This window comes from Schistocerca cancellata, chromosome 3 (assembly GCF_023864275.1).
Source record: "Schistocerca cancellata isolate TAMUIC-IGC-003103 chromosome 3, iqSchCanc2.1, whole genome shotgun sequence".
NCBI classification, from domain to species: domain Eukaryota; kingdom Metazoa; phylum Arthropoda; class Insecta; order Orthoptera; family Acrididae; genus Schistocerca; species Schistocerca cancellata.
In genome coordinates this window covers 943,535,361-943,561,713 of record NC_064628.1, presented here as the reverse complement: position 1 = coordinate 943,561,713, position 26,353 = coordinate 943,535,361, and the positions used below count along the sequence as shown (strand labels likewise).

General features: G+C 43.2%; 1 protein-coding gene across 1 annotated transcript in view; it reads right to left on the bottom strand.

Annotated features, from left to right (window-relative positions):
* Nucleotides 1–26,353, bottom strand: part of LOC126176670 (collagen alpha-1(I) chain-like) — a gene marked incomplete at its 3' end in the record, with an annotated part of 308,515 nt that overhangs the window by 270,146 nt on the left and 12,016 nt on the right. The window contains exons 2-3 of the mRNA XM_049923829.1: nt 10,998–11,047; nt 1,557–1,667 (exon numbers count right to left, since the gene is read on the bottom strand). Of these exons, the coding sequence (XP_049779786.1) occupies nt 1,557–1,667; nt 10,998–11,047 (161 nt within the window). The remainder of the gene's footprint in view (nt 1–1,556; nt 1,668–10,997; nt 11,048–26,353) is intronic.

Genomic DNA, 26,353 nt, shown 5'->3' with positions numbered 1-26,353 from the left:
CGTTACAGAAGACGGTTGTAGGTACCTTTCAGCCAAATTTAAAACCTATGCGTCGCGTTGGGAGACAGTTACGGGGATTAGAAAAAGTGATTCCTAAATTCTATTGCGCAGGACACTAAGGAGTGTTGTAACTGTGGGGATGAAGCCTGTCGGCAGCAAGCGTGAGTCTGTACGCCTTCAGGCCGCCAACGATGCTGACGTGGCAGGTGTGGCTGCATTCCTAGGACTTACTGAACGCTTTCAGGGCCAGGGCCATGAGTTCACTTCGGTTACGTCAGCAGAAAAAATTCAGGTACATTGCTTGGGAGGAAGCCTAGCTGCAAGTGCTTGCCTTCGTAACGTCAGCGCTTTGCTTCACTGCATATCGGACACGAGTTCCTACCCTCCATATTCTTCAAGGCAACCTACACAATCCCCCCAGGTTGTTTAAATTAGGTTGTTACAGCCTATACATTCAGTACAAAACATAAATACATGATCAATCAAACATAAAAAATGTGACATGGAACTTTATAAAACGATAATTATACGGAAACAAATTACCCGTTTCAGGCGGAAGACCTTAGTGCTTTAGGTATGATGTTTAACAGCAAAACAGAGCTAAACCGATTATCAGACAAGCTCGGGAACGGTGATGAGTTTAACATTCGTTGCTGAAGGAAAATGTTGTAATCGGTAGAACGAATAGCAGTAGACGCTGTATGAAATTACGGAAATGTCTGAGAGTAACAAATAAGTGAGAAGAGCCACAACTACCACAGACCTACAAACTCAGGTGATGATGAGTTGATGACGAGCATGATTATGATGGTGCGTTGACAATACTGGAAATATCTATTTTAAACTACATCAGTGACAGAAGTGAGATATTCTTTGAAATTAAACACATATACTTAAATGTTTTGTACGTCCATCCTTTTTGCTGGAGGTCTTTGGGACCACGGCCATTCACTGTTGTAAGAAAATGAAATTCCTACAGCCCTTCTCACGATCTTATTTATTGTGTAGCTACCACTTTCGGGGCTTCAGTGGGCCGTCTTCAAGCCTTAGGTAATGCTGAACGGTTTATCACAAACCATATATACGCTGCATCAGTAGCCAACATAACTGATTTATACCGACTCTCTGTAGCCCTGATGTAACACACCAACCATCAACTGCTAACTAATTGAGGTTACACACAGTCTCCGTAAACCAGTTACGTTGTCCATTAATGCAGCGTATATATGGTTCGTGATAACCCCTTCAGCATCAATCAAGGCCTGAAGATGGGGCACTGGAGCGCCGAAACTGCTAGCTACACAGTAAATAAGGTCATAAGGGCGGCTGTAGGCGTTTCATTTTCTTACATGTACATATCGTCGGACCATTGGAGACTCTGAGAAATCACCATCCATTAATGAACCGTCACTGAGAAACTGGTTGCACATGTGGAGAGTCGGCTAAGACTGAGCCCATGAATATTCCCTGTCGATTCCGCCTTACAGTTTCTTCCGTCTTGTCGTCTTGCACTATGCGCTTGTAGCATGTGTGAGGCGTGCGTCGGGAACACTCACCTCGTACTTGGGGTCGCCTGGATGGATGGCCAGAGGCTCCCCAGGAGGTCCAGGTGGTCCCTGAGGACCCGGGAGGCCTGGCGGACCCTCTACACTGTCTCCAGGAGGACCCTGGAACAAGCCAAACGGAACATTACAGCTCCTCCTCTAGTGGCACGAATGAAACTACACTAACAGTGCACAAGCAAAAGTCATCCACCGTTAGTAATTTTACAAGTTCTTTTAGAGACATGCAGAGTATAGTTTCAAAAAACATTGGACAGTGCGCATAAAGCAGAAGGACGGAATTTCTGCTCGAGAAACACTCTTTTTTCCTTGTTATGAGTCGTATAGCCGGTCTGTTCGGGTGCAACATGATTTCTTCTATTATGAAAACCTCTTCACCTCGGGATGTCAGTTACATCCAACGTCTTCAGTTATTTTTACATATTTTATTTACACGTCAAGTTCCGTAGGAATAATTTGAGGATAAAATCTCCAAGGTCATGGAACGCGTCAGTACATGAAATAAAAATAAAATGTTTATGAACCCGAAAAAAGTCAAGCCGTAAGTTTAACGCACTCAACAATATAACAAGAAACCAACTTAATTTTTCAAGGAACTCCTCGACGGAACAGATGGAATGACCCATGAGGAAGCTTTTCAGTTTCGATTTGAAAGCGCGTGGATCACTCGAAGATTTTTGAGTTCGAGTGGTAGCTTATTGGAAATAGATGCAGCAGTATACTGCACACCCTTCTGCACAAGAGTTAAAGAAGTCCGATCCAAATGCAGAATTGATTTCTGCCGAGTATTAACCGGGAATAAGCTAATATTTGCTATTTGGGAATAAGCAAATATTCGTTGAATATACGCCAATTCTGTCCCCTTCCACAATTCTTGGCCCATACGACTCCCTCTAGTTCCACGGACGCTGTTATCTATTGCCTTAACACTCTGTTCTATCGTCATGTCCCTTCTAATTAGTATTCCCCAAATACCAGTTTCATATGCAGTTCTGCGGACAAAGATACGTTTAATTCTACGTGGACTGCTTTAGAACGAAATAAGAACTACGGAACGAGCAAACCTAAGTAATCTATATTACCTTTTTTTGGGAGGGGGCGGGGGTCTTTCGAGAGGTTTGACGCGGCCTGCCACAAATGTCTCTCCTGTGCCAACCTCTTCATCTCAGAGTAGCAACCTACGTCCTCAATTATTTTCTTGACGTATTCCAATCTCTGTCTTCCTCTACAGTTTTTGCCCTCTACAGCTCCCTCTAGTACCATGGAAGTCATTCTCTCATGTCTTAACAGATGTCCCATCATCCTTCGCCCGTCTCCTTAACAGTGTCTTCCACATATTACTTTCGTCTCCGATTCTGCGCAGAGTCTCCTCATTCCTTACCTTACCAGTCCACCTAATTTTCAACATTCGTCTGCAGCACCACATCTCAAATGCTTCCATTCTCTTCTGTTACCGTTTTCCCACAGTCCATGTTTCACTGCCATACAAAGTTATACCCCAGACGTACATTGTCAGAAATTTGTTCCTCAAATTAAGGCCTACGTTTGATACTAGTAGACTTCTCTTAGCCAGAAACGCCCTTTTTGCCATTGCTAGCTTGCTTTTGATGTCCTCCTTACTCCGTCCGTCATTGGTTATTTTGCTGCCTAGGTAATAGAATTCTTTGACTTCATCTATGTCCTAACAATAAATCCTGATGTTAGGTTTCTCACTGTTCTCATTTCTGATACTTCTACTTCGTCTTTCTTCGATTTACTCTTAATCCATATTCTGTACTCATTAGACAGTTCATTCCATTCAACGGATCACGTAATTCTTCTTCACTTTCATTCAGGATAGCAATGCCATCAGCGAATTGTATCACTGATAGATATCCTTTCACCTTGAATTTTATTTCCAGTCCTGAACCTTTCTTTTATTTCCATCATTGCTTCTTCGTTGTACAAATTGAACAGTAGGAGCAAAAGATTACATACCTGTCTTACACTCTTGTTAATCCGAGTACTTCGTTCTTGGTAGCCAGTCTTAATAATTGGTCTTTGCTCTTGTACATATTGTATATTACCCATCTCTCCCTATAGCTTAGCCCTATTTTTCTCAGAATTTCGAACATATTGCACCATTTTACTACTCTATAAAGAGAAAACGTTGTTTCCAAAAATCTCGAATCAAATTTTTACTCGATACTCTGATAAACATTCAGGTGGTCATAGGTTTTATATAACTTATAGGAGAAACATCGTTAGTAAAAATTTCGAGTAGTTCTTGACCGAATTACTTCAGATTTTTGCACGATAATTTTGTAAACGAAACTTGATTAGCGAATATCACTAAAAATTCTCGACTGACTTACTTCAAATTTGTACATGATACTATAACACACATTTGGAGGGAGATAGGCTACATACTTTTCGAAACAACAATGTAATGGTTTACTATAACAGCTGACTGCAGGGAAGAGAACGTAGCGCTTTGCCGTGCTAAGATAACGAGCGTTTACTTCTTTCTCGCAGTTGCGTTTCATTGCGATAGCATGCCATTATTTGAGATTGAGCACACGAACCACCGCTTTACTGTTGCCGGCAGAAGAGATGTGCACGGCGTGCTGTACAGCGGACGCAGCGACGTCTGCACCCAGAAAAGGTCGAGCAAGGGCCCACTAACCCCCACGCCCCAACTCTGCGGCTTGCACAGCACACACAAGAGGCCGGGGCCGCCAACCGCCCGCTACAATGTGATATGCAGATGATCGAGCAAGAGTGGTAACGCAAAAATTTTACGACTGAAAGTGATTATGTTTTTTTTTTTTTAATTTTCTGTCGGACCTAGTATTTTTTCTTTTTTTAAATACGACAAGATCTTCAGGATAGAGAGCTGAAAACGTTAAAACCGAATTACAAACACGGGTTTTAAAAAACGTACTCTTCTAATCGCCAAAGTATGCTTTAAAATAAAATATGACCTATAGCCTCGCCCCAGCATAGGGTACATGTAATCTACATACGATGCTTTGTCATTCTAACGAAAAAGCCTTTATGCATTTACACAGGCTGAATCAGAACTCCAGCGACAAAATTGCAAAAGTTGTCAAGGGCTAATTTTCGAGTATTTTGTTGCAATGCACACGCGGTTTCCGGCGGCTCATCACAGAGTAATTACATATCGTTTGATTTCTTACTCCCTTCTCAATATCGTGCAGCACCCTCGCGAGCACGCAGAACTGCCGCAACACAGCGTGACATGAACTCGACTAATGTCTGAGGTAGTGCTGGAGAGAACTGACATCATGAAACGTGCAGATCTGTCCATTAAATCCGTAAGAGTACGAGGGGGTGGAAATCTCTTCTGAACAGCACGTCGCAAGGCATCCCAGATATGCTCAATAATGTTCATGTCTCGGGAGTTTGGTGGCCAGAAGAGTGTTCCTCGAGGCACACTGTAGCAATTCTGGACGTGTAAGGTGTCGCGTTGTCCCACTGGAATTGCCTGTTGAAATGTAAAATGTACATGAATGGATGCAGGTGATCAGTCAGGATGCCTGAAAGCGTATCACTGTCAGAGTCGTCTCTAGACGTATGAAGGTTCCCATGTTGTGGACTGACAAGACAGCCAGTCCACAGTGACGGGTAACCGAAAGGTACGCGTAAACTCACGCCGGCTTGCGTGAGGTCTGAAACAGGATACTTAACTTTAATTCATCCTTGTGGTACATCGCTCTTGATAATACAAGTGAGACTCTCTCTAGATATGGTTAATGGCGCCTTGCTAGGTCGTAGCCATGGACTTAGCTGAAGGCTATTCTGTCTCTCCGCAAATGAGAGAAAGGCTTCGTCAGTGTAGTCGCTAGCAAAGTCGTCGTACAACTGGGGCGAGTGCTAGTACGTCTCTCTAGACCTGCCGTGTGGTGGCGCTCGGTCTGCAATTACTGACAGTGGCGACACGCGGGTCCGACATGTACTAATGGACCGCGGCCGATTTAAAGCTACCACCTAGCAAGTGTGGTGTCTGGCGGTGACACCACACCCATATCACTCCTAACGGACACTCCCCACACCATTACAGAGCCTCCACCGGCTTGAACATTTCCCTGCTGACATGCAGGATCCATGGATTCATGAGGTTGCCTCCATACCCCTAAACGTCCATCCGCTCGATAAAATTTAAAACGTGACTCGTCCAACCAGGCAACATGTTTCCAGTCATAAAATTTAGACGATGTCCGCTGCATGTCTTGATCGAAAACAAACTCGTTCCGTTCACTTGCTGTTGACATGAGTATTTCCCGCTTTCCTCTTCGCCCTGTAGTAGCGTTCACTACTGCTCGGTCCGACCCCGGGTTGGTTTTCCCAGCAGTGTTAGTTGTACGATAACTGTGGTACACCAGTGTGGTTTGGTTTACTAAGGAATCGGGCGATGTGCATCTGCTCCATTGGTTCAGTGAATAAATCGGAAAAGCGGCAGAACGACGGTATGCTCAGCTGTTCCCGCAGTGACGCAAACGACATAACAGTTATGTGTGTCTACGCGGGTGTGCAAGACTAACAGAATCGTTTCGTGTTATTGCGCTTTGTTGATTCGATATTACAGTGTTCCTCATTGTTGTGTATTTTCACTGAAACGAAGGTAACTCTGGTAACAAACACAAATAAGTCTGCGTTACATTATTATTTTCTAACTGTCCACCTGAGACCACAGGTCCCCCGCAGAAAGATACTCAGAAAATATGTCTTACAAACCTTCTAAACTTCGTCGGTAGAGGTCACCCTATAGGTGACATGAGTTTCACTCAGCCACTTCTCCCATTCCTAGCGCTACCTGTACGCATTCTCTTTGTTGTTGTGGTCTTCAATCCAATAACTGGTTTGATGCAGTTCCCCATGCTACTCTATCCTGTGCAAGCTTCTTAATCTCCCAGCACCTGCTGCAACCTACATCCTTCTGAATCTGCTTAGTGTATTCATGTCTTGGTCTGCCTCTACAATTTTTACCCTCCACGCTGCCCTCCAATACTAAATTGGTGATCCCTTTATGCCTCAGAACATGTTCTACCAACCGATCCCTTCTTCTAGTCAAGCTGTGCCACAAACTCCTCTTCTCCCCAATTTCATTCAATACCTCTTCATTAGTTACATGATCTACCCATATAAGCTTCAGCATTCTTCTGTAGCACCACATTTATAAAGCTTCTATTCTCTTCTTGTCTTAACTATTTATCCATGTTTCACTTCCATACACTCTACACTCCATACAAATACTTTCAGAAAAGACTTCCTGACACATAAATCTACACCCGATGTTAACTAATTTATCTTCTTCAGAAACGCTATCCTTGTCATTGCCAGTCTACATTTTATATCCTCTCTACTTCGACCATCATCAGTTATTTTGGTTCCCAAATAGCAAAACTCTTTTACTATTTTAAGTGTCTCATTTCCTAATCTAATTGCCACAGCATCATCTGATTTAATTCCACTTCATTCCATTATACTCATTTTGCTTTTGTTGATATTCATCTTATATCCTTCTTTCAAGACACTGTCCATTCCGTTCAACTGCTCTTCCAGGTCCTTTGCTGTCTCTGACAGAATTACAATGTCATCGGCGAACCTCAAAGTTTTTATGTTTTCTCCATGGATTTTAGTTCCTAGTCCTAATTTTTCTTTTGTTTCCTTCAATGATTGCTCAATATATAGATTGAATAACATGGGGATAGGCTTCAAATCTGCCTCACTCCCTTCCCTACCACCTCTTCTCTTTCGTGCCCCTCGACTGTTATAACTGCCATTTGCTTTCCGTACAAATTGTAAATAGCCTTTCGCTCCTTGTATTTCACCCCTGTCACCTTCAGAATTTGAAAGAGAGTATTCCATTCAACATTGTCAAAAGCTTTCTCTAAGTCTACAAATGGTAGTAACGTAGGTTTGCCTTTCCTTAGTCTACCATCTAAGATAAGTAGTGGAGTCAGTATTGCCTCATGTGTTCTAACATTTCTGCGGAATCCAAACTGGTCTTCCCCATGGTTAGGCGTGACTTATTAAGCTGATAGTTCGGTAATTTTCACACTTGTTAACACTTGCCTTCATTGGGATTGCCATTATTATATTCTTCTTGAAGCCTCAATGTATTTCACCTGTCTCATACGTCTTACTCACCAGATGGTAGAGTTTTGTCAGGACTGGCTCTCCCAAGGCCGTCAGTAGTTCCAATGAAATGTTGTCTACTCTCGGGGCCTTGTTTCGAGTTCGGTATTACAGTGCTCTGGCACACTCTTCACGCAGTATCGTATCTCTCATTTCATCCTCAACTACGTCCTCCTCCATTTACATAATATTGCCCTCAAATACAATTTAATTGTGTAAACCGTCTATATCCTCCTTTCACCAATCTGGTTTCCCTTCTTTGAATACAACTGGTTTTCCATTTTAGCTCCTGATATTCATACAGGTGGTTCTCTTGTCCTCTAGCCATCCCTGCTTAGCCATATTGAACTTCCTTCTGATCTCATTTTTGAGACGTTTGTACTCCTTTTTGCCTGTTTTATTTACTGCATTTTTATATTTTCTCCTTCCATCAATTAAATTCAATATATCATCTGTTACCGAAGGATTTCTACTAGTCTTCGGCTTTTTAGCTACTTTCATATCTTACATTGTAGTAAAATCAACGAAATGAAGCAGAATCTCACACATCGACATCACACAGGAATAACATACCATACATAAAAAATTCGATTGAAAATGGGAATAATTTCCCGAAAGGTGACGTGCGAAAAATAAAACATAAAAAATCGTGACTGGTGGCAGATGAGTTATTTATAAACAAATCTATAACCTACCATGATTCTTAAGCCAAATTTTAGCTAGGATTATGTTATGCTCTGTGCAAAATGCTACCAGGCGGCCTCCTGTTTCATTCCTTACCCCCATTCCATACTCACCCACTACGTTGCTTCTCTTCCTTTTTCTACTATCGAATTCCAGTCCCCCATAATTATTAAATTTTCTTCTCCATTCAGAAATTTCTCTCAGATCATATATTTCTTCAATCTCATCGTCATCTACGGAGCTAGTTGGCCTATAAACTTGTGCTACTGTGGTAGGCATGAGCTTCGTCTCTATCGTGGCCACAATAATGATTTCACTATGCTGTTTGTAGTAGCTTACCCGCACTCCTATTTTTTTTATTCATTATTAAACCTACCCCTGCATTACCCCTATTTGATTTTGTATTTAAAATCCTGTATTCACCTGACCAGAAGTCTTGTTCCTCGCGCCACCAAATTTCCCTAATTCCCATTATATCTAACTTTAACCTATCTATTTCCGTTTTTAAATTTTCGAACGTTCCCACCCGATTAAGGAATCTGACATTCTACACTCCGATCCGTAGAACGGCAGTTTTCTTCTCCTGATAACGACATCCTCTTGAGTAGTCCCCGCCCGGAGATCCGAATGGGGGACTATTTTACCTCCGGAATATTTTACCGAAGAGGATGCCATCATCATTTAATCATACAGTAAAGCTGCATACCCTCGGGAAAAATTAGGGCGGTTGTTTCCCCTTGCTTTCAGTCGTTCGCAGTACCAGCACAGCAAGGCCCTTTTTGGTTAGTGTTACAAGGCAAGATCAGTCAATCATTCAGACTGTTGCCCCTGCAACTACTGAAAAGCTGCTGCCCCTCTTCAGGAACCACTCGTTTGTCTGGCCTCTCAACAGACACCCCTCTGTTGTGGTTGCACCTACGGTACGGCTATCTGTATCGCTGAGGCACGCAAGCCTCCCCAGCTTCATGTGACTTAAAGATATGAAATCAGTTTTCTATATAACAATAATTCTACGTCTACTCCCATACTGCACAAACCACTGTGAAGCGCGTACCAGAGGGTACTTCTGATTGTACCAGTTTTTATAGTTTCTTAACATTTCGTTCACGTATGGAGCGAGGGAAGAATTATTGCTTAATCGCTTCACTGTGCGCTATAATCAGTTAAAACTGTCCTCGCCATCCCTATGGGACCGGTAAATAGGGGTTGTACTACATTCCCAGATTCATCCTTTAAGGCTGGTTCTCGAAATTCGCTAACCAGTCTACCTCGGAAATAGTTTGTCTTGACCTCAAAGCGGCTGCCTGTCTGTCTCATCAGAATCTCCGTGACACTATCCCATTGCTCAAACTAGTCTGTGACCACTAGGGCTGACCTTGTCTGTATACGTTCAGTATTCCCTGTTAGTCCTATTAGGCACTGATCCTACACACTTGAACAGTGTGATAGGATAGCTCGCACGAGTCTTTGGTATGCAGTCTCCTCTGTAAACTGACAGAATGTCCCTAGTAATCTACCGGTGAACCGAAGTTTACCACCTGCTTTTTTTACGGCTGAGCCTATGTGATCGTCCATTTCATACTGCTTCGGCCAGGAATTTATATGAGTTGACCGTTTACACTTGTGGCTCGTTGCTGTAGTAGTCGCAGGAAACATCGCTGTTTTGGTTTTGTGATGTGCACAATTTTACATTGTTAAACATGTGAAGCAAGTTGCCAATCTTGGCATTACTTTGGAATCTTATTAAGATATAAATGAACATTTATGTGTTTTTTCTCACATAGTACTTCATAATAGATAACTACATCACCTCCGTAAAGTCTGAGGTTACTAAAATATTGTTGCAAGATCATTACGATAAAACATTAACAACAGGCGTCCCAACACACTTCCCTCAGGCACATTAGAAGTTCATGTCAACCCTCAGCACTGTAATTGTCCATGTGTCGATGCCAGAACCGTGCTACACTGGTTTGAGGAGCACAATAGTGAACTCACGCTGCTATCTCGGCGACCAAATTCGCCTGATGGAAATCCAATGGAAGCCTAATCGGGTGCGATCACCTAGTACGCAGATCAGCGGGGCCTTATTCACGCGTGTTACAAAACTGGTGCGTAGACATCTCATGCGAAACACCTCCACAAACCTACCAACGAAGTATCGGATCCTCGATACGCAGAATCAGTGGCGTATTTCGACCAGAGACGGAGGAAAGAACTACTGAGTAGGTGGTCAGTATATTCTGACTCATCAGTGTATAATATAATGAATACCCACATGTTCCGTGAGCAGCTTCCACATTTCTCACCCTATGAACTACCTCTATTGGCCAGCGGCCGATGCGTTGCCAGCTGACTGCCATAACGACCAGCAGTAGAGACCACCGGTTAGCGCGGGAGAAAAGGAGCAGGTGCGTGTTCACACGCTCTCTATCGTCACTAGTGTAATCTTCCTTATGTGCGTTCTTATCCTTCAAGTATTTCTCTAGGAGTTCTCTAAAGTAACTCGTTTTGGAGTTTAGATTTTAAAATCGTGTGTAGAGGCGAAGTAGCTATACTACTGTTGCTGTTGAACAGCTGTATAAAACCTATAAAAATCGTTTTACTTACCGGAGAGCCAGCGTCCCCCTTCTCGCCCTTTGGTCCCGGTAGCGGGAAGCCTGAAACACAGAGAAGGTTGTTTGGTGCAGTGTCACTTCAGACGTGTATGCAGAGTACAAGAATAGTGAAAAGCAGCTGGTGGGTTACATTCACTGTGTAAATTGATATAGAGACGCTCCCTGTCCGAAACACATTTTTATACTAGGTGGTTGTAATGAAAATGCAGTTACAGAGATCCAGTGTGGGCTGCAATTATGGTATGGAAGCGAAACTTGGTAGATATGCTAAGGCGTTAATGCGGAATCGATTTAAGCTAGAAAAAGTTAGTTCTAATTTTAGTCACCAGGTGCAAATCTGACGCTGCGAATGCAAGGAAAACGAACAGAAATGTTTCCATACGTAATGGATTTCTAACGGGATGTGGGCAGAACATGCCAAATAAGCGGAAATCACGTAATACTGATTTTGCATAAGACGTCGCTAACACAATTTGTTCAACGTGAGCACAGGAGACATCTACAAGATGCTGCATCCGAAAAACGATATGATCCACAGTTGCTCGCAAGAGTTCTGCTGGAACCTGATCAACTTGTTCCTGTATGTCAGGTAGGGAGCGAACGCGACCCTGGTAAACACTTTCTGTTAAGTGTTCCCAGAGCCAAAAGTGGCATGGATTCAGATCGAGTGATCTTTCTGGCTGTGCATCTGGAAAACTTGTGGAGGTAACACATTCGTGGAAGGTTGCATTAAGGAGATGTCCCACCGGGCGAGTGACGCGGGGTGTTGCCCAATCTTGCATGAAAACAGTGGTTACCACACAGCTGCGCTCTTCCAAAGCAGGAATCACATGGTGTACAGTGAGGTCTCGATAACGTGCACACGTCACCGTGCACCTGGGCGTATTCTCTGCAAAGAAGACCGGACTGAGAATCCACACTACACAGTCACAACGGCGAAAGTAACGGCTCTTCGCCCACAGCAGGTGGTTTCACAGTACCCTAAACTCTGCGGTCCTGTGTATTCACAGCACCCTGTAGTGTAAAATGTGCCTTGCCAATCCACAGAATATCGCCCGAGCGCAAGTCGTCAACCTCTATCGGTGCCAGAAACCTAAGAGCAAATTCAGAACGTTGCTGCTGATCGCGAGCTATCAGTTGCTGAACCCTCTGGATGAAGTACAGATGGCAAAACTTCCCGTACTGTTGACAATGGGTCTGATAATTGTCGTGGCACAGCATGTGCTCTAGCACTACCCGGGCCACCCAGTACAGGGTCAGCTGCGCAACAGCGAACTCGTCAATAGCTTTTACCGGCATGGGGCGGACTCCTCTTCCAGGTGGCAAACCAAGTTCACCCACGTTTTCGAATTCATTGTCATCTTGTTTACACCATTTAATGAGTCAGATGTCTCCTCAGACTCTGAGTCGGCGATACTCTCTCAATGAGGCACTGTAATTGCTGCCGTTCACATGCAACAACAAAAAAAAATGGTTCAAATGGCTCTGAGCACTATGGGATTCAACTGCTGCGGTCATAAGTCCCCTAGAACTTAGAACTACTTAAACCTACCTAACCTAAGGACAGCACACAACACCCAGCCATCACGAGGCAGAGAAAATCCCTGACCCCGCCGGGAATCGAACCCGGGAACCCGGGCGTGGGAAGCGAGAACGCTACCGCACGACCACGAGATGCGGGCTCACATGCAACACTTTAACTAACAGCGCACCGGCCTCTTTTAGGCAACCATACTGTTCTCCCACGTTATGGCTTGTCAAATGACAGCGGGGATGTCATAACACTGATACAAATTGGCATAGAGCTAGATGTGCATCTAGTAGCCAAAATTTGATTTTTTGTTAACAGCGTAAATCCGTTCCGCATTAGCTCATCATCATATCCACTAAGTTTCCCTTCCATACGATGATTACAGCCGACGCTGGGCCTCCATGAATAGCTGCACTTAAACTGAAGGGCTTATTTCAAAAGTGGTACAAGTCCATTTTTGTTCATTCTGAGATACAGAGTCCTACAGGTAAATGAGCGCTGAAAAATACGCAGTTGAGGTACCAGATATATTCAAGTATATATACTTGATTTTTCAGCGCTCATTTAACTTTAGGACGCTGCATCTCAGAATGAACCAAAATGGACTTCCACCACTATTGAAATAAGCCCTTCAATTATAATTACACAGTATGTATGGTCATATTATGCGAACAGGCAGAAATTTTCCGAACTTAAAAGCGCCACAAAGTGCAAAGAACAACTTAAATATAATGCATTAAACACTGAAAGAGACACTAGGCCTGTGAGTCAGTAGTACTAACATCATACAGTAATGATGCACTGAGATTTGCACAATGCAAATCGGCGTGGAATCATGGTGCTTGTCCTAGCTCACTAAATTTAGCACTTAATTCAACAGTTTTTCCTTTCAGTTTTATAGTTTGTAGCAACTAATTTCATAATTTCTCCTTCTCTTTCCTCGTTCCTTACGCCGTGTTAGGCATTTGCCAGGTGCGACCTCTTCTTCAGTGCTCCTGCTGTCTGTCGTTAGTTTGATCTCTTCACCAGTTTCTTTACCCGCTTACCGTTCTTTTCCCCATCGTTCGATAGTTAATTATTGTTTTAGGCGTTCCATTTTCATTCTTTTTCTGAAATTATTTCACCATTTATTTCCATAATCATTGATTTGTTCATGCATGCTTTTAAGACCTAATTTCTGTCTAATTCCTTTACTCCTCCTCATACCAGACAGTGCTTAGTTGCTCTTGTCAAAAGCCTCATTCACGCAGCATGTGTAGTTCATTAAATTTGCATCAACAACATAGATATTGAAACATATCGAAGACAGCCTCCAATCTCACCATGAGCCTTTATTTATTGTTACATTAACATACACTTTCACTTATGAACAGCTTCTTGTTGATGACACCATTCAAAAATCCGTTTATAAATTCAATCTTGTACTCAAGGACTACAGCTTGACAATCTCGCCCCAAAAAATGAAACTAACAGTTTGTAAAAGCCCAACTAGGTCTACAGGAAAATTGTAATAAATGACCAAAGAACAGAGAGAGTGATTGAATTCGAGTTCTCCGACAACAAGGAAAGGACAAACCAAAGAAACTGCAAGATTAAATTGCATTAATGGGATTGTGTACAGAATACGGAATAAATGAGTGAGGAAAGAAAACCCAGGACAGTTGTACGGAACAATGGTAACGGCATCTGTGATCACGCCACAGCAAGCCGCCTGACTCACAGATTGGCGCGGATCTCCTGCCTGGATCACGGAGCTGTGCTGGTGCAGGCTGTTTTCTTTTACGTAGACATCAGAAAAGTCAGCGGTTCCGGATCGGGACTGTGTAGCTCCATAAAACAGAACATTTAATTACGATTCTGCAGCAACAATTTTGAACTGTGAAAGGTGCCTGACTAGGCGCAAGAACTTGAATCCAAATTTTTGTTAATCATTATTCACCAAACATCAAGTATTTTCCTGTTGTGTAGCTGAAGGGGCCGTGCAGGCACAGCCATAGAACGAGAGGCGCCCATAAAAGCGGAGTTTGGAAGTTTTCCCGGAGTTACACTTCCGCGAAAATAGTTTAATATCTGAGGAGCCTGAGTCTCTTGCTCGGATAGGCGGCTTATCTCTGGTAGCAAACAGGCACACTGAGAAATTGTGCAACGTATCACAAATGTTACTTGGAGGTAGTTTTAATATCTGTTGAACGGTTGGAAAAACTGCGATAAGTCATTTTATAATTTACTAATTTCAAACTGTTAAGCTCACTATCAGACGAGCTCTAGGAAATGTGGACATGCGGTAGTTTGGTTATGATTTAACGAAGCCAGCGAATGTGAAACCAAAACAACCTGCTTGTACCCACAGACTGATCTGCAGCTTAGGCTGACGTCTAGGTTAGATTGGAAGGTGACAGACAGTCTGGTTAAGAGTTCGCGAAGCCACGAACGTGACTGTCCATCCGTACAGTTGTCACTAATGCCACCTGAGAAAGGTAACAGCAGGAACTCCATCTCTGTCTACAACTAAATTGACACGGCAATTGATTCTTGAGATAAAAATTAGAAAGTCATTGGAAGTAAGGCGATTGGATAAGACTTGCTCCAATATTAATAGCTACTACTACTGATAATAATTTTATTAACTGGCTTAATTAAGTTTTCCACGGTGTGTCACTGCCAACAAACTTAGCTCCATGAAACTTTGAGAATACACAGAGAGATTTGCTACAGCGAAGTGCAGGAGGTAAATGAAAGAAATACGCATGGAGACGAACATAAATGACGCTTTCATTCAAAGAGTATACCAATCACACTAAAGTCACCGCGATTTATGAAGGTCGCCAGAACATTACAAAAGGCGGGACATGTCTCTTTACAGGGTGTGTGAATACCCACGGGCAACAATCCATGGTCTCCAATGCGCTACCACACTAACCAAAAGCTCGGGAATTCAATAGGAATTATGTCGGTTGAATGGACAAGCCATTCCATTCACCAAATATCCTCTCGTTCCTAGAGCTTGCGTAGTTTGATGCGGTCGAATATCATCTTCTATAAAAGTGAAGTGAGGGACGACTGCACCGCTGAAAAGTCGGACCTGGAGAAGTTGTACAGCGTCACAGTAGCGTTGACAAGTGGGCATCCATGTTCAAAGATAATGGAGGTCACTGCGCCCTTCCAGCGTTATGCCTCACTGCACCATACGACCTGGACCACCGAAACGATCGTGTTCGACAATGTTCCTGGCTGCCTTATGTTTTCCCACTTCTCACCCTATAAGGGTTCAAAAATGGTTCAAATGGCTCTGAGCACTATGCGACTTAACTTCTGACGTCATCAGTCCCCTAGAACTTAGAACTAATTAAACCTAACTAACCTAATGAAATCACACACATCCATGCCCGAGGCAGGATTCGAACCTGCGACCGTAGCGGTCGCTCGGCTCCAGACTGTAGCGCCTAGAACCGCACGGCCACTCCGGCCGGCGCTATCCAGTTCCTCGTTGGTCCAGCCCCTGTGATTTCGACACAATCGCAAACTCTACCGCCGACCTGTGGGTGTTACCAGAACACAACGTACAAGTTGTCGGGCAAAAAGACGACCTCCATGCAGTCACCGTGCCACTGCAAAGCGTGGGGTAGCGCGCCTAGGGGTTTGGTTAGCTATTTAGCTAGTTTCATGTTCAATAGATTATTTTTCACGGAAAAGTTAATGATGTGGAACGAGTCATTTTACATTCCATTGCAAATTAATTTGTGAATGATTTTATGTGTTGAAAATTTATAGGTTTTTTATTTTATTTTTTGCAGGTTTTTTTTCGTATGCAGACTGAGTTAGTAATTCTTGCCCACCGTCTTCCAAATATAAAAATTATAGAAATTCTTGTACAGAATAGAAAGAGTTCTCAAGTAGAGGCTTTTCCCTTTGGTTTTTAAATTTTTCTTTGCTGTCTGTCAGACATTTTACATCCCTTGGTAAGCGATCAAACATTGTTATTGCGGTATAATGTACCAGTTTTGGTGCTAAAGATAACCTTAATGTGCAGCAACAAATCTCATTTTTCCTTCTGATATTGTATTTATGTACATCATTGTTACGTTTGAACTATAGTATTTACAACAAATTTCATGAAGGAATAAATATACTATAAAGCGGTGGTCAGAATTCCCAACACCTTAAACAGATGTCTACAAGATGATCGTGGTTGAACACCACATATTATTCTTACAGCTTGTTCTTGAGCAACTAAGCTTTCCTTTCATAAGATGAGTTATCCCAGAAAGGTAATATGCAAGGTATGTCAAATCACTGATTTGCCTCTTCTCTAGGCAGCTGTGGCTGAACTATGTTGTTTTATCAGTTCCAAAACGTGCTTTTCCAGTTTAAATTCTCATCAATACGGACACTTAATAATTCTGAAGTTTCCACCCTATTTATTATTTCTTCACTGTGTCTTACTCTGATCATTGTTCTAGCAGCTCTCGATGTGCAGAACTCAGCATGTTGTGACTCCTTAAAACTGAGAGTGACACCATTCGCAGAAAACCAGACAGTGATAGTTCTAAGAACACTGTTTACAATTTCTGCTGTTTCTGTATGTGTGCTTAGATTAATTACAATACTAGCGTCATGCTGAAGATTAGATGGGTAGATCACATAACTAATGAGGAGGTATTGAATAGAATTGGGGAGAAGAGGAGTTTATGGCACAACTTGACTAGAAGAAGGGATCGGTTGGTAGGACATGTTCTGAGGAGTCAAGGGATCACCTAATTTAGTATTGGAGGGCAGCGTGGAGGGTAAAAATCGTAGAGGGAGACCAAGAGATGAATACACTAAGCAGATTCAGAAGGATGTAGGCTGCAGTAGGTACTGGGAGATGAGGAAGCTTGCACAGGATAGAGTAGCATGGAGAGCTGCATCAAACCAGTCTCAGGACTGAAGACGACAACAACAACAACAACAGCGTCATCTGCAATAAGAAGAAGTTGGCCCTGGGGGAACCCCATATGTCATTTCTCCCCAGTTAGATTACGTCCCTGGATTACAGTGGTTGACTTACTAAGTACAACTTTATTCAGTGTTTCGGTTAGATATGACATTATCCATTCGTTTGCTGTATCACCAGTACCATAAAACTTCAATTTATTCAGAATAATAAGATTCATTGACATCGAATTATAGAATTTAAATAAGGTTTCCAGATAATTTTATCTACTGGATTCCCTTAGAAAATCTGCACTGAATTCGCCACAGACTATTAACTTCTTGCTGTTGTCCCACAGATAGCACAGTAAGGAATCCAGATTCCTAAACAGTTCACAATTCCCCAGTGGGGAGCTGCATACAGTTACAATTAAAAGTGAACTATTTTTCAATTTTAATTCAAAACCGCACACTTCTATGTGCTGAGCACTGCAAAATCTGCTTGTCTCATTGTTCCTTTTAACATATTAGTTCCCCATGAGTAAGCTGTAAGGTTGTAATCTTTTATATGTAACTTATGTAACCTTGTAGTCATGTGGTGCTCAGAGAGGCACACGATGTCTCTCTTTCCCAAACAGACGACTCTTAGCCCTCTAATAACTGTATTTTGATGAAATAAGCTAACCTTACTTTTCTGCGAATTCTTAAGCGTTTTTGGTGCTCTTCTGTTATTCTGGCTTCTTTCGAAACAGGATGCGCAAATCCTGATTCTAATCTAAAAATGTGCCTCTTTGACGCCTGTAACCACACAAGACTACACTGGTCTTGCGGTATGATTTCAAAGGCTGCAGGTGACTAAGAGTTTACACGCAGACAGCAGTCACTTTAGCAAGTAAGCCCCCCACTTACTTATCTTGCTCATGCATCTGCCAAACTGATTTTGCGTTTTGACTGTGGTTGTTGTCGTTAGTCTTTATTTGAGCTTATCACTTTTATCAGAATCTAAATAATCTTGACCGCTGAAATAATTTAGTGAAATGGAGGCCCTATCATTATTGTGGTCATTTGTTGATGGATGATTAATATATCAACATGGGATTCATCTCTTATAAAAATTACGGCACAGGTTTATTGATCATAAAATAGGACTAACAGTTCAATTTAAGTCATACTCTATTTGGAACACAAACAAATGCAACAAATATTTACCACTCCACTGGGTGACAGTTACTTGCCGAAGAGTAAAGTTTGTTTGATGAAACTCTGGCTGAAAACATGGGTAACACAATCTGAAATTATCTAACGCTGAATAGACTTTGTTGGATTTATTCTACACAGCTACGTCGGTGCAGCTGAAAACAAATGGCGAGACTGTGATTCTATTTACCCCAACATGCCAGAACGGCAATACTGTAACCCTTTCTCGGTGTGTAGTGCTGTCTCAGGTGATGGTCGTGGTTCAAATGTCTGCAGAGCAGCCGTGTGCAGCGCCTGTAATTCGTTATCATGGGCACGAAATATACAAAGTCATGGCTGGCGATCTGTTAGATGGATCGCAATTACTCTCTACTGGTTTCCTGAAATCTCGGTAGATTTCAGTGTGTGACATATCTGTTCGGCAGTCACACCATGGACCAATTTGACTCATTTACACGGCAGTGCGCGCAAGGAGATAAGTCGTCAAGGCGGCTGACATGACACTAATAAGATTGCCCAGCGAGTTGTCCAGAATCCTCTCCAGACCGGAGTCTGAATCAGAAGACCAATTTTCTCCTCTCCTCACTTTCCATCAAACTTCGGTAAACTTCATCAAAAAGCTCACACGACCTCCCCTACAAGGGTTTCATGCCAATCACAAGACTCCATGAGCTCCATGATCACGTCTAACTTGTCTGCTCTACCCATCACCCATTCCTAATCAAAGTTAACAATATTCTTCTCTTTTTCTGGAGAAGCAGTCAATCCCTGACTCATAAATTCCCATAGAGGCAGGAGAAGACATAGTGCTCCCAACTTCTTTTTTTCCTATGGCCACTTTAGGCAGCATGTTTTGAGTCTCTGTTTAGCCCTAAAATGTGTAACATATCACATCCTAAATATGTCGAAATAGTGAGACAGTGGCTCAGCCAGCCTATCTTTCCCTCTCCTACTCAGTTGTAGACCACATCTAGTATACCCCCTTCTCCCAAATGTAGCAATATCCCACCCACGGCTACTACCTAGCAGCAACACTTTTTGTCCTACTCTCTTCTGCTACCAACACACACTGAGTTCCTTTGCTAGAAGTTTGCTTCACCCCACTGTGACCTACAGCTGGATGAGGGTTTTCTCCTCCTGCTTCAGGTGACAAGTCAAATTTACTCGGTACTGTAAGCTCAGTGCAACTAAATGTGTTTGCAATAGCACCCATTGTTTGACGCGATGTCTTTCTTGCCGGTTGCACTATGTAGGGATTATATGCTACCCTAGTTGACTGTGTTCGACCACCTCCTCTCTTTTGTGCAGCAGTGCCGGTGGTTCAGAATGATCCCCAAGCATGTGTAGCAAAGCTGTGGGTAATACCAATTTATTAGGCTACATTTCTCTCACTTCGTTCTTCTTCCAGTTTCCCGATGACTCTTCCCCACGTCTAATCATCCAGATGTTGTCTGTGGGTCATTTCGTTATAAAGAAGGCCACCACTTTGCACCCTAAATGGTTAAAGATTGACACAAACCATCTATCATATCCAGTTTCTTAAACTGCCTCGTGTTCTGGGACCATCCCCATTTGGTGCTATAATCACACTGACCTCAAGCATGTAACGTCTAGATTCCTGTGCACGACTGGGAGACTTCTGGCAACATGCTACTGCTGTTTAGTTCCTTTCCACTGGGTGGTTAATTTATTGTGTTACTCTTATCTTCCTTCAGTTTTGCCTATCAGTGTATTAGTTACAGATCAGTGTATAGTTCCCGTTAAAACTCATTACAATAGTCAACTGAAAGTACAAGTTTATTGTTACCAGTCGCTATTTATTTCATAGAAGTGAAAATAAAATATATTGTGAGTGGTAACAGCGACCCGTAGTTGCAATCGATATCAATAAAAGCCATTTCAAAGTCTAACAACAAAGACGACATTGAAAGTCCTCACATTAGTGATAAATTCAGTATTGAAAGAGGTATCAGATAAGGCGATTCCATATCGCAAACATTATTGTCAGCAGTCACAGAGGACGTTTTCAGGATCTTTAACAGGAATATCATAGCAGGAATGTGTCAATGGAAAAAATCTTTCATTGTGTTGCTCGCCCATCACACAGAAAAAGCTGAGCAATGGATGGGACAATGTAGTAGACGGTTTGAAAGCTGAATTTAAAAACTATCACCAAAAGACGAAATTATGGAAAACGCACACATCAAAGAGATATTGATACAAACTAACAATAATGTCCTCGAATAAGTGCACGTATTTTTACACTTGGGGAAGTTGAAGAGAACTAATGGGCACACAGGAAAAGAAGTAAACAGAATAGTAAGAATGGTATTAGGTCTTTTTGGTAAACGAAATGGGATTTGAAAACTGTGCTCGTGTTGTGTTTCGAAAGGAAAACTATTAATTACAGTGTATGACCTTTGGTACTAAACATGGATTTCTTTAGAAGAACTGAGAATTGCTCTGCGAACATCGAAAGCGATTAAGGAAGATAGCATTTTACCTCCCGTCGATAACGAGGTCGTTAAAGACAAAGCACAGAGCTCGGATCGGGGAAGGGTGGGAAAGGAAATCGACTGTGTCATTTGAAAGGAGCCTTCGCGACATTCGCCTTAAGACATTTCGAGAAATCAGTGGAAGCCAAATTGAAACTGGCCAGATGGGTATTCGACCACAGTCCTCCTGAATACAAGTCCGGTATCACATCACTGCTCCACGCCACTCAGTGAGAGGCTGGAAAGGTTATTTCCGAGAATTAGCAAGAGAGGCACGGAAACAACCAAATGGAACTTGGTACAGGCAGGGTCGGAAGACCCAGCTACCACCGTAATGTAAATAAAATAGTTGTTAGGAGAGTGAATAGTAGATAGGGCGAGAAAGTTATTTGATGCTTTGGAAGAGATAAGGAACTATCGAGACGATGACTTAATGGCAGGTAGATTTATGAAAGTAGAATACTTGCATATAACTCAAGACAGCAGTGCAGAAGTATAGAGGAAGTTTGTATCCAAGAGCATATGTGAAATCGCTGACGATGTTGATGACGTAGACTCAACTTTCAATAGAATAGAGCAGTACACAGATAAAGATTAATGTTTGTTGTGGCACATTCTGCACTAAATAGAAAAAAAAAATATTTTGAAAATGTAGTGAAAAGTTGTCGAGGAAGCATAACGTCCTTTTTATATGTCATCGATCCCTGACGGGTCTCAGATCAATGCACTCGACACATTTTTTTAAAATTCTATTATTATTTTGAAAGGTAACACTAAAAAGCAAATGTGCGTTATACAGGGTGTTACAAAAAGGTACGACCACTTTCAGGAAACATTCCTCACACACAAAGAAATATGTTATGTGGACATGTGTCCGGAAACGCTTACTTCCCATGTTAGAGCTCAAAAATGGCTCTGAGCACTATGGGACTTAACAGCTATGGTCATCAGTCCCCTAGAACTTAGAACTACTTAAACCTAACTAACCTAAGGACAGCACACAACACCCAGCCATCACGAGGCAGAGAAAATCCCTGACCCCGCCGGGAATCGAACCCGGGAACCCGGGCGTGGGAAGCGAGAACGCTACCGCACGACCACGAGATGCGGGCTGTTAGAGCTCATTTTATTACTTCTCTTCAAATCACATTAATCATGGAATGGAAACACACAGCAACAGAACGTACCAGCGTGACTTCAAACACTTTGTAACAGAAAATGTTCAAAATGTCCTCCGTTAGCGAGGATACATGCATCCACCCTCCGTCGCATGGAATCCCTGATGCGCTGATGCAGCCCTGGAGAATGGCGTATTGTATCACAGCCGTCCCCAAAACGAGCACGAAGGATCTCTACATTTGGTACCGGGGTTGCGTAGACAAGAGCTTTCAAATGCCCCCATAAAGGAAAGTCAAGAGGGTTGAGGTCAGGAGAGCGTGGAGGCCATGGAATTGGTCCGCCTCTACCAATCCATCGGTCACCGAATCTGTTGTTGAGAAGCGTACGAACACTTCGACTAAAATGTGCAGGAGCTCCATCGTGCATGAACCACATGTTGTGTCGCACTTGTAAAGGCACATGTTCTGGCAGCACAGGTAGAGTATCCCGTATGAAATCATGATAACGTACTCCATTGAGCGTAGGTGGAAGAACATGGGGCCCGAACAAGACATCACCAACAATGCCTGCCCAAACGTTGACAGAAAATCTGTGTTGATGACGTGATTGCACAATTGCGTGCGGATTCTCGTCAGCCCACACATGTTGATTGTGAAAATTTACAATTTGATCACGTTGAAATGAAGCCTCAACCGTAAGGAGAACATTTGCACTTATATGAGGATTGACACATTGTTGGATGAACCATTCGCAGAAGTGTACCAGTGGAGGACAATCAGCTACTGATAGTACCTGCACACGATGTACATGGTACGGAAACAACTGGTTCTCCCGTAGCACTCTCCATACGGTGACGTGGTCAACGTTAACTTGTACAGCAGCAACTTCTCTGACGCTGACATTAGGGTTATCGTCAACTGCACGAAGAATTGCCTCGTCCATTGCAGGTGTCCTCGTCGTTCTAGGTCATCCCCAGTCGCGAGTCATAGGCTGGAATTGCTTCGAACGTCGTCCTGTCGGGACACCTTCATTCTGGAAATCTGTCTCGATACAAACGTACCGCGCCACGGCTATTGCCCCGTGCTAATCCATACATCAAATGGGCATCTGCCAACTCCGAATTTGTAAACATTGCACTGACTGCAAAACCACATTCGTGATGAACACTAACCTGTTCATGCTACGTATTGATGTTCTTGATGCTGTTACTGTAGAGCAATGAGTCGCATGTCAACACAAGCACCGAAGTCAACATTACCTTCCTTCAATTGGGCCAACTGGCGGTGAATCGAGGAGGTACATTACATACTGAGGAAACTAAAATGAGCTCTAACATGGAAATTAAGCGTTTCCGTACACATGTCCATATAACATATTTTATTTATTTGTGTGTGAGTAATGTTTCCTGAAAGTTCGGCAGTACCTTTTTGTAACACCCTCTATTTGTAGGGTTTCTGCGTCCTCTTTTTTGAGTATGCTTCAGCAAATCCAGTCAGGTTCAGATAAATTTTGTGTGTGTGTGTGTGTGTGTGTGTGTGTGTGTGTGTGTGTGTGTGTGAGGGTGTGTCGTTATTCTTCTGACTGGTTTGATGCGGCCCGCCTTCTCTTCCGTGCCAACAATTTCGTATCAAAGTAGCATCCGAAACCTACGTCCTCAACTATTCGCTGGATGTATTCCAATCTCTGTCCTCCTCTACAGTTTTTACCCTTTACTACTCCCTCTAGTACCATAGACGTTTTCCCTGATGTCTTAACGAATCCCCTATCATCCTGTCCCTTCTTCCGTACATGTCTTTTCTCGACGATGGTGAAGAGAACCGCCTCATTCCTTATGTTGTATCACCGCCAGACACCACACTTGCTAGCTGGTAGCCTTTAAATCGGCCGCGGTCCGTTAGTATACGTCGGACCCGTGTGTCGCCACTATCAGTCATTGCAGACCGAGTGCCGCCACACGGCAGGTCTAGAGAGACTTCCTAGCACTCGCCCCAGTTGTACAGCCGACTTTGCTAGCGATGGTTCACTGAAAAATTACGCTCTCATTTTCCGAGACGATAGTTAGCATAGCCTTCAGCTACGTCATTTGCTACGACCTAGCAAGGCGCCATTACCAGTTACTATTGATGCTGTAAAACATGTACCGTCAAGAGCGATGTTCACCAATTATGAATTAAAGTTAAGTATTCCACCAGCTACGTACGTTTGTTGCTAGTATAATTACCTTGTCCTGTTCCAGACCTCACGCCAGCCTGCGTGAGCTTAAACGCGTGCCTTTCGGCTTCCTCATAGTGGGTTGGCTGTCTTGCCAAGCCACAACAGTTGGCGACGAGGCCAATTCGCGTTCGTAACTATACTGCCCTGATTTACTTGTGTAATGGCTTCGCCACAATCTCCAGATGTACTGTCCAAATTTTATCGCTTACAGAATCAGCAGACGCAGGCCTTACTGGATGCCCTTGGACAGCTCGTCCAGGGTCAACGTGCAATGCAAAACGATGCGGCAGCCGCCGCTCCACCGCTCCCGCAGCCACAACACGTAGTTGCACCACCTTTTCGTCCTTTTGATGCGGCACTGGAAAGCTGGACGGAGTGGTAACGCCAATTTGGATTCCATCTCGCCGCCTACAGAATTCAAGGTAATGAGCGGCAGCCTTATCTCCTTTCGTCCGTCAGCGTCCAAACGTACCGTGTGATAGTCAAATTATTTCCCCGACGCGACGTAGCAACTCTGTCCTACGACGAAATTTTGTCTGTATTAGATACATATTTCAAAGAATCAGTCAATGTAGTTGCCAAACGGTATACCTTCTTTCGTACAAAACGTACGGCAGGTCAGACTAATCGGGAGTGGGTTGCAACCTTGCAAGGCCTTACTAGGGATTGTGCTTTTGAGTGTCAATGTGGACTCCCTTATTCAGATACTATGGTGCGTGATGCAATTGCACAGAACGTTTCTGATGTTCGTATACGGGAACAGATTTTGAAACTAGTCCATCCCTCCCTTCAACAAGTGCTGGACATATTGGATTGGCAGGACACACTTGACTTTGCTCAGGAATCATTTGAAATTTCGCCACCCAGGCGAGCTGCACGGAACAGTAAACAGTCCTTGCGCCCGGCCGCGCCAAAGGTGCCTCGCTCTCAGCCACGTGTACCGCGCCAGCAAGCAAATGCAGTGAAATCATGCCCACGGTGTGCTACTAGACATTTGCGTGAGAAATGCCCGTCACGCCAAGCTATTTGCTTTTTCTGTAATAAAAAAATGACATGTTCAAAGTGTTTCCCAGAAAAAGCTCAGATCGGACACTCACAACCATTCCAGGCCCTTTGCTTCGCGCCGAAATCGAACCGAGGATACTCAGGCTCGTGAAACTTCGCCTATGGAAATTCATGTAGTTCATTCCACTCCGCCCAGTGCTACTCTCTCTCACAGTGACTGTGTTCGTCCCACAAATAGTGTGCGTAGACATCGCCAGAAATCCCATCAAGTCGCAAGTGATTCTGTACCAGTGTCAGTTCACGTTGCACGAGACAGTCGCTCTTGTCGTCTGCAGGACAATAAACTTTTTGTAGATTTGGACATTAACGGCAAAGTGATACCGTTCCAGCCCGATACCGGAGCTGCAGTTTCACTGATCAATCTAGACACGTACAAACAGCTGGGCACACCTCCATTGTGTGCCACCAATGTTAAGCTTAGTAGTTATTCAGGACAAGCGATCCCTGTGTTAGGACAGTGCAGCCTTCTTGCAACATACAAAGGACAAACAAAAGTTGTGTCATTTTACGTCCTTCGTTCTTCTTCTGCAGTGAACTTGTTTGGTTTCGATTTATCTCAGTTGTTTAACTTATCTATAGTAAATCAGGTCCTATCAGTGAGCCACTGTGCCTTCGGGCAGTGTTTCTCATCTATGTGAAGAATTTGCAGACATTTTTGCACCGGACCTTGGTTGCGCTAAGAACTATAAAGCTCATTTGGAGCTGAAAGTAAACGCGCAACCGAAATTTTTCAGAACGCGCAATGTTCCCCATGCATTGCGTGATGAGGTCGCAAAAACATTACACGATTTGGAATCACAAGGTGTAATTGAACGT